Source organism: Hyperolius riggenbachi, chromosome 6, assembly GCF_040937935.1.
Source record: "Hyperolius riggenbachi isolate aHypRig1 chromosome 6, aHypRig1.pri, whole genome shotgun sequence".
NCBI classification, from domain to species: Eukaryota; Metazoa; Chordata; class Amphibia; order Anura; family Hyperoliidae; genus Hyperolius; species Hyperolius riggenbachi.
Window position 1 is genome coordinate 167,200,219 of NC_090651.1, and position 12,755 is coordinate 167,212,973.

The 12,755-nt window shown below is 42.6% G+C and overlaps 1 protein-coding gene across 2 annotated transcripts in view; it reads left to right on the forward strand.

Annotated features, from left to right (window-relative positions):
* MYH9 (myosin heavy chain 9) overlaps window positions 1–12,755 on the forward strand; it is a 191,028-nt gene that overhangs the window by 147,376 nt on the left and 30,897 nt on the right. For both annotated transcript variants that reach the window (XM_068240187.1, XM_068240186.1), the window contains exons 34-36: window positions 548–709; window positions 10,190–10,318; window positions 10,513–10,601. In XM_068240187.1, the coding sequence (XP_068096288.1) occupies window positions 548–709; window positions 10,190–10,318; window positions 10,513–10,601 (380 nt within the window). The remainder of the gene's footprint in view (window positions 1–547; window positions 710–10,189; window positions 10,319–10,512; window positions 10,602–12,755) is intronic.

A 12,755-nucleotide genomic window follows, 5' to 3' on the forward strand; every position in this document is an offset into this window, starting at 1 on the left:
TACAGTAAAAAAGAGAATCCTTAGCATTTCCCATTTTAAGTGTGGCTATTTTGAAGCCAATTCTGATATCATTTTCTCCCTTAGTCTCCTCTACCTAATTTGCCCGCCCTTCATTATAGAAAGTGCGTTGTCTCTGCATGAGAAATATTGGCCAATCAGAGAGGAACAGAGGTGTGGGAGGGGAAAACGGGAGGGAAAGAGGCTTTAGCCAATCGGGCTGCATTAGTTAAATCTGAGGGGAAAGTACAGGAGCAAAAAAGGACAACCCAGCATGCCCTGCAACTTCCTTTTTGTGTACCAAATAAGTTAGGTAAACTGGGAAATGATCATTTATCAACAAAAAAAGTTAGATTTTAACTTTTTGGTTTGCCTTGTTAGCATCCTTTTACTTGTTTGGCATAAAATCAAAAATCTATTTTTGTTTTACCCTTGCTGTCTTACAGTGATAGCTGTGTAAACATTTTCTATGATGATATGGTTTTTCAGACAATTTTAGGCCTTTACCAATGTCCACATTGAAGCTGTACATCCTCATATCCCATTACAGGTGAAAGAAATGGAGGCAGAACTTGAGGATGAAAGGAAGCAACGTTCATTGGCAGTAGCTGCTCGAAAGAAGCTTGAAATGGATCTGAAAGACCTTGAAGGACAAATTGATTCTTCAAACAAAAACCGAGAGGAGGCTATCAAGCAGTTGCGGAAATTACAGGTACAGTTACACTGAGACCAGAGAAACTGAACCCTAAATGTGTATTTTGTGCATGTGGCTGCAGCTGTAAAGCACTTTGAGTCTGCCATGAGAATAGTGGAATATAGTCTTGTCTCAGGCTGTTGGCATTTTGGACCCACCCATAGCTAAAATGGTGTCACACAGGATTTTACATATACAACAAAGAGTTTGGCTAGCAAGTGTGTGCATGTAAACTGTCTAAAAAGAATATTGCACCACCTATACTATGCGCTGAAAGTAACCCTTGCGTTTTCTTACACTTGAAGAGGGCCTGGCATATTTTTTCACTGTTGCCTATTGAGTTTTGATTTGCATATAGAATACATGATTTTGTGAACAAGAGCCATTGCCCCAGGTAGCGTTGAGGAGCTGTCCTTGCATGGAAATAGTATATACTGGTAATTACTGCATTTTCCACCGTAAGAAGCACAAAGGTTTAGAACATGAAAACCACGAAAATTAAAAACAAATTCTAAACCTGATGCATCTTCAGTATGCAGGTGCATTTTCTGGAGCGAAGGTGGTAGAAACCGACACCTTTTTTTCATGAATCCATTATCTGTTAAGGTTATTGTGTGGCTAATTTTTATTGTGTGGCTAATCTACAGCATTGTAATTTTGACAATAGTTCCACTTGGTAAACTCAGTTTCAGTTTTGTTTTTCTGCTCTTTTCAAAACCAACCCACTTGTACTTTTCCATATGCAATGACTTGGCTAGATGAGGTTTAAGGAATACATCAACTAGAATGATGTGGCCTTGCATTTTTTTTGCTACTTGTCTGAATTTATTAATACTGTTCGTCTTCCCCAACTGATGTGGGGATTGATCTGTTTAGGACTATCACCCTTCCTTAGGAGGGAAGTTCACACTCTGAACTGCAAAACGTGCTATTTTTTGTGATTTTTGCCACAGTTGCGTTTTGCGGTTCTCATTCCGGTAAATGAGAATAGCAATACAATTGCTGGGAAAATGCTACATGCTGTGCGACAGTCAGAAATTGCGATTGCTGCAGTGAGTAATTCCATAGTATTACTTGTACTGCAGCGCAATGAAGATCACTCCCAATCAGCAAAGCACAAAACGCGGGCTGAAAGTGTCCAAGTGAGAACAGGGCCCAAACGTTTAACAAATCTTTTTTTTGATTTCCTGCGCGATGATACAGCAGTTGCTCAAACACACTGGGGAAGACATACTTAGGGTGCAAATACATACAGTGACAACTGACATTTCATCCCGAAGGGCCTCATCAGAAAGTACAGTGAGGCAGCAGAAATGCATCTATTTACAATATTCCCCACCAGAATTCCCAGTAGCAAACAGCACCAGTCAGAGCTGGGGGTGTATTGTAAATGGCTGCACTTCTGTTGCATTGTACACTGTTCTTACTTTCTGACGAGGCCCTTCGGGGGTGAAATGTCAGTTGTCACTGTTTATATTTGCACCCTATATGTTTTTCCCAGTATATTGTTTAACTGCTGAGTAGTATAGCACAGGACCAGAGTTGTTATCAACCTGAGGTGATTAAGAACACTGCCCCTCAGACTTATCTATGCACCCAGTTGTATTACTCTCCATGTCCCATCTAAGTGCTGGATAGCTACATCCCTCCCTGAGACGTACACATGGGGAGGTGGGGGATCCGCAAGGGACCGCAGCACACCGGTGTGGTTCACACTAATGCCTACAACATAACCCAATTGGGGAAGTTTTTATTTGAATATAAATACATTGCTTGTTGCTACTTGAGCAAACCTTTATATAACTGTACTGCACAGAGCATACAAATAACTAGACTGTGTTTCTATATATGTTTTCCCCTGTTTGAAAGTTAAATGGAGTTTAACTCTCTAGTGAAACTATAGCATAACCTTCACTGATGAGGCATTACAGCTATAAACTCAGAAAGACACTTCTTGAGGGTAGGGGATAGAAAAAGGTCAGCAGTCTATAGTTTAGCGCTGTGACACTGAGGTTTTGAGGTCAATTCATAAAAAGACTGTGCAGGAAAAAAAATCTTGTCAGTAAAATACCATATTTGGTATTTTACACTTTTGTGTGCTAATTCATAAAAATGTTCACAGGTGTGGTAAATTACCGAAGCCCATTGACAAAAACCTTTACGGTGACAGCAGAGCAGTGTGGAGTGTCTGTTACAAGCTGTTCCTTGCAGTGAGGGAGTTGCAAGGCATCCCGACATCACTTTAGATATACATGTATAGTGCCTCTGCTTGCTCTGAATATCTTCTGAATCTTAGTCTTAACATTTTATTTAATTGCCACAGCTTAGATTAACTTCAAGAAAAATTAAACATGCCCTGTTTGGTGTGGTTTGTTTTTTTTTTTCTCTCCCCCCACTAGCCTCTAACAGGTACCCAAGAGGTTAAACAGACACACAGCCTAAGGTATTCACGGGATGCCTGTTTTGTTCAGTTCTCACTCTGCTGCTGCCTGGGGGGTTTAAAGAGGAGCGGTCGGCCATACTATCTCAGAATAAAAAAACACGTAGATAAATATTTGCTCTATTTACATAACATGTATTGCACTGTCCATGTTTTGATTTTAGCGATATTTTTTTTTTTCTACAGTAAAAAGAAAATCCTTCTTAGTATTTCACATTTTAACTATGGCTATTTTGAAGCCAATCCTGATATAATTTCCTCCCTTACACTCCTCTGCCTGATTTGCCTGCCCTTCACTATAGAAAGTGCATTCTCCGCATGAGAAATATTGGCCAATCAGAGCGGACCAGAGGTGTGGGAGGGAAAAACAGGAGGGAAATGGGCTTCTGCCAATCAGGTTGCATTAGTTAAGTCTGAGGGGGAAGTAGAGGAGCAAAAAGGACAACCCAGCATGCCCTGCAACTTCATTTTTGTGTACCAAATAAGTCAAACTGGGGAATGATCATTTATCAACAAAGTGATAGTGATTTTAACTTTTGGTTTGCCTGGTTGTCATCCTTATTACTTGTTTACCAGATAAAAATAAAGAATTGATTTTAGGCCCGACAGTTACACTTTAAAAGCTTGGCCCGCTGGCGAAGGCTGCGAGTCCTATCCGATTCTAGCAGTCACTTGCAAGAGAACAGGGGCTGTTCTATTGGCTCCCTGCTCCTGTCAGTCACAGCTAGGCCTGAACGATTTATCATTTTTGTATCGAAATCGCGATCACGGAAGTGACGATTCCGTGATTGCCAAAGTTTTGATTTTTGCTGATATTTGCTGTACTGCGCCCTCTTGCTGTACAGTAGCAGCAGCGCAGCATGTACAAAAAGCGGCGGCTTTCACTCCCCGCGGCAGCTCAGTATCTCTATACTTCTGCATAGTTAGTGCCACCTTCTTCTCCTCCTCCTGTCATCAGCAGACCCAGTGGCAGGCTCTTGCTCTGTCACTCCTTCTAGCTTCGTCAGCTGGGCGGGCGGCAGACTCCGCCCACAGTCGCTCGCTCCTTCTGTGAAGCTGATAGGCACTAGAACTAATAGGCACTCATTTGCTCCACTGATTGTTTAAATGGGTGCAGACCACAGCGAGACAAAAGCTATTGTCTGGTCTGACTTTTCCTCCATTACAAAGCAGCTCAGTGTGTAGCAGGGAGCAGAGAAGTAATTCCCTCCCTCCTCCCCCCCTCCCCCCCCCCCCGCTCCCCCTTTCCAGAAGTTGTCAGGAAGCACAGGAGAGAGCACGTGGATCTATCTGCACAGTGTGGGGGAGATGGAGCTGTAGGCAAGACTGAAGTGCATGACTGTTTGTGTCTTTCAGTCAGTGTGTGTGGATAAGTATGTGTGTGTGCATTTCAATGTGTGCTGCAGGATGTGTGTGTATCAGTGAGTGGATAAGTGTGTGTACTGCAGGATGCGTGTATCCGTGAGTACTGCAAGATGGTGTGTGTGTCAGTGAGTGCTCTGAGATGGAGAATTAAGTGTGTGCGTGTGTATCAGCGTAACACCACTCCCACCTCCACTGCTTACCTTTACCATACCTACCCCATTCCTAATATTAATTGTCCCCACCGCCTCTGTGACATGACTCATACCCCCCATAATAAGTGCCGCAAGGGGAAACAAGGGATAGGCGACATGATGATCTCCCCGCCGCCCCTCATTGACTCTCGCCTTGGTCTGGTTGGTCTAAAGCTTGATTTGAATAAAATCGTGAATCGAATCGAAATCACAATTTCTGACAGAAATCGTGCAATTCAATATTTTCCTAAAATCGTTCAGGCCTAGTCACAGCTGCTTCTGCTAGTGAGTCACGCTTTCCAGCGCAGTCTCCTCGCACAAACTCTGCCTTCTTATTACCACTTCAAAGCAGGCGGTATTGCTTCATGCCATTACCGCTTGTTTGCTTTATGAATTGGCATTTACTAACATGCTCTAAAATGATGTGTATGGTGCGCTCATGGATTAATACAACCATATAAATTGTGAAAAAAAATTGTATGAAATTTAATGGTTTTCACAATTTCATGTAATTTTTTTTCCCACAATTTATATGGTTGTATTAATCCATGAGCGCATCCTATATTCATATCCTTTTTAAGACTGCTTGTGGTTGGGGGAAACATCATTTTAGGGTAGCAGCTGGTTAAAAGATACTTTTTCCTCCGGTGCAAGAACTGTCTCTTGTATATTTACTAACTTGTTGAGGTAATTGGTGCACAAGTCGGTAATTTACCTCACTTCTTGGTAATTGTAGCTTTTCATCCGGTAACAGTTTATGAATTGACCTTTTCCTAAGTGCATGGTAAAGTCAGCTGTGTTTTGCATTACTGAATGCGGTAATGCGTTATGAATCGACCCCTACGTGTGAGACTATCAATTTGAAACATTACAACTGTAAATCTACACTTTGCATTTAAAATGAGACTAAAACATTGTCATTCTAAACTAATTTTCAGGAGTAGGATCGATAAAATTGTTGCTCATTAGTCAATCTCTAGTTTTCTTTAAGGGAAGCTACAGGTTTGGTCCCTATCCACTCTGTATGCAAATGCTCCTTACAAAAAAAGAGATTGGGTTCTGTCCTACATACGTCACTGATTACCTGCCTTACATCCATTGTGATTTGCCACACTGTCTTTGCAATTCTTTTTATATAGGCAAGACAGTAAGGCAGCAGTGGATCAGTGTTGGAAAGCACTTAAATGGACACTTAAGTCAGGAATAAAAAAATCAGTTTCTTTCCTGGGGCTTCTACCAGCCCCCTGCAGCCGCCCCATGCCCTCACAGTCACTCATGGAGCCTACAGTCCCCCGCCGCCAGCTAGTTTCATTTTCGCTGACCGGCCTGGCCACGCGTATGTTTTTTCGCGTTCCTTTCCGTGGTAGCATCCTGTGCCTGTACAGGATGCTATTGAGGAAGGGAACAGGAAGGATACGCGAGGGCCAGGCCTACGCAGAAAGCCCGCCGACTCCCTGTCGAGGCCTGTCAGCAAAAACAAAACTAGCTGGCAGCAGAGCACCGGTGGCTCTGCGAGTGACTGCAAGGGCACGGGACAGCTGCAGGGGGCTCTTTTTTTTTTTTTTTTTTTTTTTTTTTTATTCCTGACTTGTGTCCCTTTTAAGGTCAGTCGGGTCAGGGAAAGGTGCTAATGACTTTCGTGCCTGTGCAGTAGCATAGCGCAGTTTGTGCATGAAGAAAGCCATGAACAATCGGCTCTGTTCTACTGCGCACGCGAGCGTCCTACTTCGTACCTGTGCAGTGCGGCCGTACTCGTACACAAGAGGAAAGCAGCTGTTTGAGATTCCTGGCCAGATGAGGAGCGGTTGTGTAGGATTGGGGAAGCCTCTGGAGCATTCAAAGGCTTTTCCCTACGTCTTCAAGTATGTAATTTTTTGGGTGTGTTACAGGCTTACTTTAACCATTTCAGCTGTGCGGACGTGAGCTTCACGTCCGCAGCAGCTAGAGCTGCAGGGGCACGCTAGTCTCACGTCCCTGCAGTTGGGGGGGGGGTCTGCAGGCGATCGCGCTGCTGCTGCTGCTAGCAGGGGGGTTGGCTGCAGGCGACAAAAGTCCCCTGTGCCAATCCGAGCATGTCCGCCGAGAATAAACATGGTTTTTGTTCAAAAACAGTGTTCTGTAAAGGGAGCCGCTGCACTATCTCCCGCCGCTGATTTCCGCCGGTTTCCGCCTCCCGATCGTTACGTTTATGAATGGAAACAATGTTCCCATTCAAAATCTCCGTGCCGGCAATGTGATTGGAGGCTTCCGATGGAAGCCTACGTCACTTCCCTGGTTACAATGTAGTGATACATTGTATCCCAATTAGCGTACATTGTACGCTAATGGGATTTTTGCTCAGCAAACTTGTGGCCAAATAGTAAAACACAACTACTGACTTTGGGGAATAAAAAAAATTCTCTGTCAAGAGGGTGTATAATTAATAATTGGCTAAGAATTAGTGATGGATGTAAAACTGAAAAAATGCACCTTTATTTCCAAATAAAATATTGTCACCATACATACCACTAGGGGTATAATTTTAACATTGCAAGAACTTAGGCAAATGGCCAAATAAAATGTGTATTTTAATTATGGTAGCTTGAATTATTTGAAAACTGGAACATTTTTCCATTTTTTCGAATTCCCATTATAATGCATTTAGAATAAAATGGCATAATTTACCACCCAAAGAGCCTAATTGGTGGCGGAAAAAAACGAGGTATAGATCATTTCGCTGTGATAGTTATTGGGGAATGAAAGGGAGCAGCGCTGACAGGTGGAAATTCCTCTCGCCCATAAGGTGAAAAATACCCGCGGGGTGAAATGGTTAGACAGACTTGACCTTACTTTCCTTGACCCTTAAAATCCCCATGGGATGCCTTATGCCGGTCATACGCGGCTGCGATTATGCGCCGGATCGAGCCGCTGGCTCTATGCCGGCGCGTCCCCGCGGATCGGTCCCCGCTCGTCACTGCGTGCGGCTGCTAATCAGCCGCTTGTTTGTTCTATTGTTCTCTCCGCTGGTATTGAGCAAAGTATCGATCCGGCGGGGTATCGGACACATCAGATATTATCAATCGAGCCATCAGGCTCGATTGATGATCCTCCCAGCAGCGGTGTATGACCAGCATTAGGTTGTATTGCCTTTATTGAAGATTACCGTACAGATCTTCTCCCATTTCCTCTTACTCCTATAGGCACTTAAAATACTAGTTCTGCAGAGCACTAGTTTACCTTTTCCTACCTTTTTTTCTTCTTATGCTGTCTTACTTTTCCACCTCATGTTTCCTCTCTTACACTGGCCGTTGCCGGTATATTCTTCTTAAGGCATGTTGCACCACACTTGGGTATTCTCATAGACATTTGCTAGATGTATCTCGTATGATGCTTAGGACTCTACTGGCAACCTGGGCAGGCTTGATCATGCACTTACATGAGCATTTGGGAATCCATGGTTATGGGTGCAGGGCTTGAACATATGAAATCAACACATGATACAGGATGTGCTGGACCTTGCTCTGGCTTCAGTTTTAACTGCCCTAGCTGCAAGCAAGCATCAGGAGATGCACAACAGCTGTTGGCTGTTCCTGTACCTTCCCTGGCACTAGTCTACCTGCACCTTACCCTGTTACAGTACTGAGATATTTTGTGCATAATTGCTATACGTATGCATGAAGGTACTGACACTGGATTGGTGCTACCTTCATCTTCACCATAACTTTATTTTCTTTGGAGCACACATGGGTCAGCATAATTTCTTAACTCTGTATGGTCCGATTTAAGTCACTTCCCTGTTACTTCTGACTACAGGAGTCAACTTTTTTTGTTCCATACTTCAAGTCTAGTGTAATTCAAAATGGTAGGGATTTAATTTTTTTCCTAATATGTAGGTGCAACCACACAGCTCAGCCAACAGCGAGTAGTGGCAGCTCTCCGATAATGGCAACTGATGCTCCTCCATATTTGTAATGCTTCCTGTGCTGTGCAGCTAATAAGACATGCAGCAACTGGTGCAGTACTAGGCAGTCTGCACTTATCAAAGAGCGCTAAAATGTCCTTGTTTCTTGGGTAAAACCTTAGTTTGAATGTCTAGGTCCTTTAAAGAGAACCAGAGACTAAGCACCCTCATGTATTTTATTACATTTATCAATGGGAACATGACAGTAAACACCTACCCTGCTTTTAGTTTCATTGTTATCTGCTTAATTAGTCTATTAGCAGCTGTGATAAGAATCCCCGACTGGCTCAGTCTAGAGGTGCATACACACATCAGACTATAGTCTTTGGAAAATGAAAGACCACAAACCAATCTTACCACCCTTCATGTAGTATGAGAGCCATACTCTACACAGTCTTTTCTATGGAGCTGAACTCTACATCAGAAAAAAATCTTTGCAAGATGCTGCACACACATGCTGTACAGACACAAAAGATCAGTATCTGCAAAAGATCTGTTCCTGCCAAAAATCCAGTCCTGCAAATTGCAATGATAGTCTATGAGATCTGCAGATCATCATACACACATGATTTAACTGACATTCATCTGCAGATCAAGCAATCATCCGCAGATCTGAAAATCCATCCTGGTGGATTTGTTCTGCAGATGAATGTCAGTTAAATCATGTGTGTATGATGATCTGCAGATCTCAGACTATCATTGCAATTTGCAAGAATGGATTTTTGGCAGGAACAGATCTTTTGCAGCTACAGATCTTTTGAGTGTGTGCAGGATGTTTGTGTGCAGCATCTTGCAAAGATTTTTTTCTGATGAAGAGTTCAGCTCCATAGAAAAGACTGTGTAGAGTATGATTCTCATACTGCATGAAGGGTGGTAAGATTGGTCTGATCTTTCATTTTTCAAAGACTATAGTCTGTGTGTATGCACCTTTAGTTTGACCTGGAATCGTAGCTGAGTCACTCTTCTGTGGAGTCTTTTCAAGCCCAAGCCTTCCCCCTCCTGGCTTAGATTTCCTGCTTTGCATACTGAGAGCTCTGATGACATAGGAGGGGCTGCTCCTGCAGAGAGAAAAGCTCTGTGGCTGCAATATGATCCCTGTGTGCTCTCAGCATAGATAATGATGACTGCAGTTTTATTCCTTTGAGAGACACTTCCTACAGGCAGCTGTACATCATACCAAAATGAAAGCACACAGATGAAAGGCTGCATTTAGCCTAGATAGCAGCATAGTCTCATATAGCCTAGACAGCACTTCCAGAACAACTCATAACCCGGAAGGAGAAGGGATATGAGCCGGCGGCCATATTTGATTTTTCCTGGAGCAATAATGGATAAAAAACACTAAAGGCACACCAGAGCGGCGAAATTATCAGGTAGAGCATTTATTCTTAACAAGCTATCGACTGATATGTTTATTTTGTGTGAAACGTTAATCTCTGCATTTCATTTCAGGTCTTAAAGGGAACCAAAGATAATTTTTAATTTTACATAACTGATTTGTGTACTACTTGTGCAAGGCATTGCAGAGGTCAGAATTCATGTTACCTTTTTCTTTGTCACAGGCACAAATGAAGGATTATCAGAGAGAGTTGGAGGACACAAGAGCATCTAGAGATGACATTCTAAGCCAGTCCAAAGAAAATGAAAAGAAACTTAAGAGTATGGAAGCAGAGATGATCCATATGCAAGAGGTAACCTCTCAATGCACATCTATGTATAATTTTTGTAAAACTAACTTAAAAATGATTCCATGAAAATGGTACTTTAAATATGGTACGTCAAAATCCTCAAATTTTTAGCCTTTGTTGCAAAGTAACTACCGGTAGGCCATTTCCTTATCAGTGATGCTGCAAACTGTTAATTTTTAATGTTTTTTGCTTTGTAGGAGCTTGCTGCTGCAGAACGTTCCAAACGCCAAGCTCAGCAAGAGAGGGATGAACTGGCAGACGAGATTGCAAACAGCAGTGGCAAGGGGTATAGTTGATAACTTATGTCTCATGAAATACAACGGTTAAATTCTTCAAAAAAATGTGGTCATGAACATGTCATATGTTAAGACGCCTATAAAATGTTTTTGGATGACAGTGAATGTCTGGAGGTGTGTTTAGGACCTGCAACAGACCTTTAAATCGTTCTGGAAGCAGAGGGGGCAATGCATTTGAGCAGGTTGGATTTTTACTATTGTGTTCATGCAAGATGAGGTGCCATGGTAGCAGTATGACTCAAGCTGAACCCAGCTTGTTTATGCAGTGAAAGCAAGCTGTCTCATCTTACTAATATTAAATGTGTGCACATAGCAAATCTTGAATATGAAGCACTAGCCTAACTATTAATGTTTGAGAGATGAGCAGTTATTTTCTTCCAGCTTGGTCTTTACAGATTCCTGACCACATTTTTGTTAAACTTTGCATGACTGTGTGTATTTTTGGATCCTAATACTTACAGGTCCCCTTTTTTTTGTGGGTTCCAGGGCCTCCTATGTGGTGCCGCTCTGCACAGTCTGACTTAAACTGAAGCTGGAGGAGCTGAAAGCCGTGATCGCTCTGATCACTTCGTGCTCCCACATGGCTGTGCTTAGCAGCCCCTGTGGCCAAAAGCGCTCTGGCCATTTGTACTTTAGAAGGGTCCCTCGTGCCATGCAACACATTGGCTTCATTTCATAAAGCATTGCAGTAAGAAAACAGCCGATTTTACAGAACATTTAGTGAAATGTCAATTCACTAAGGCTTTTACTGCATGGCAAGCTGAAATTACCAGCCAATTGGGTAAATTAACCAACTTGTTCAGTAAATACCTAACATGTAAATTCACAAAGATTAGAGCATGCAGTAAATCCAAGATGTTTGGTAAAGAAGACCAGCTGTGATCTGTCGGGAACTTGCTATCAGCATGCCATAGCAGTGGCAGACTGTGCTATCAGCATGCCATAGCAGTGGCAGACTGAAGGAGAGAGTCAATAGGAAAAGCCTTCCCCTCCTGCTACTTCCTCCATTGGTGGTGTTATGCTGTCGGGTGGGACAAGTTTCTCTCCCCCAGGCAGCAAGAGCTGATGCATAAGAAATCTGCCCTGGATCCCTTTAGATGTTAACCCTTGAGACCCATGTTTCAAGAAAATTCTCAGTTTTTGAAAATGAAATTTTCCAAACATGGCGGGTCTTATGTTAATTGAAAATTCATCTACACTCTGGCCATTAAATAAAAAGTTGAGAATTATTTAAAAGTGGAAGGGAACATGTAGATCTAGAGGGATGCCTCTTACTATTGTAATGCTGTCACTGCACAGAAGTGGGATAGAATCACCCTAACACAGGCATGCCCAAAATCCGGCCCGAGGGCCAAATGCTGTCGGCTGAGCCTTTTTTGGTTGCCCCCAAAGCTCTCCTGTTAATTCCATGCAATCGACAGGCCATAGCTGGGGTGCTGCATGTAGGTGCCAGCTTATTTTGCCACTCTGCTTCCCCCTTTGCTCACCTGCAGGTTATCAGCCACCACTGTAGCAGTAGCAGCCACCGATTGCAGCTGCAACTATGCCAGCAGCAGTAACTAGGGATGGTAAATTAGATGCAAATAGTTTTGATTCAATGCAGGATAATGCAAATTGTATGCAGCTTGAAAATCAGCAACTGAATATTACTCAGCAGCATTTGATTTCATATGATTCATTTTCAAGATGCAGAATTATGCAACTCAAAATAATTTGCATCTCATTGATATCCCTAGCAGTAAGGCCTCTTTTCCACGGACCGATGATAGTGAAAGAGGAATGGTTGCGAAAATCTTAAAATTTAAAACACATACAAAGTACACTTCTACTAGAGTAAAATGAACCATAAATTACCATTCTCCTATGTTGCTGTCACAGTAAGTAGTAGAAAGATGACATTACCGACAGATTTTGGACTAACCCATCTTCTCTTAGGGGGATTCTTGGGGTTTTCTTTATTTTTAAAAGCACTTAGTGAATGGCATTTGCTCCATCCAACTGCCAAAATAGTGTGCAGGGAGGCTGGCCAGCATCTTTATATTAAGCATTTTCAGGGAATGTTTTTTTTTATAAAGAATAAAGGCCATGCTGAGAATCCCCTATAGAGATGGACTAGCCCCAAATCTGTCGGTAATGTTAGATTT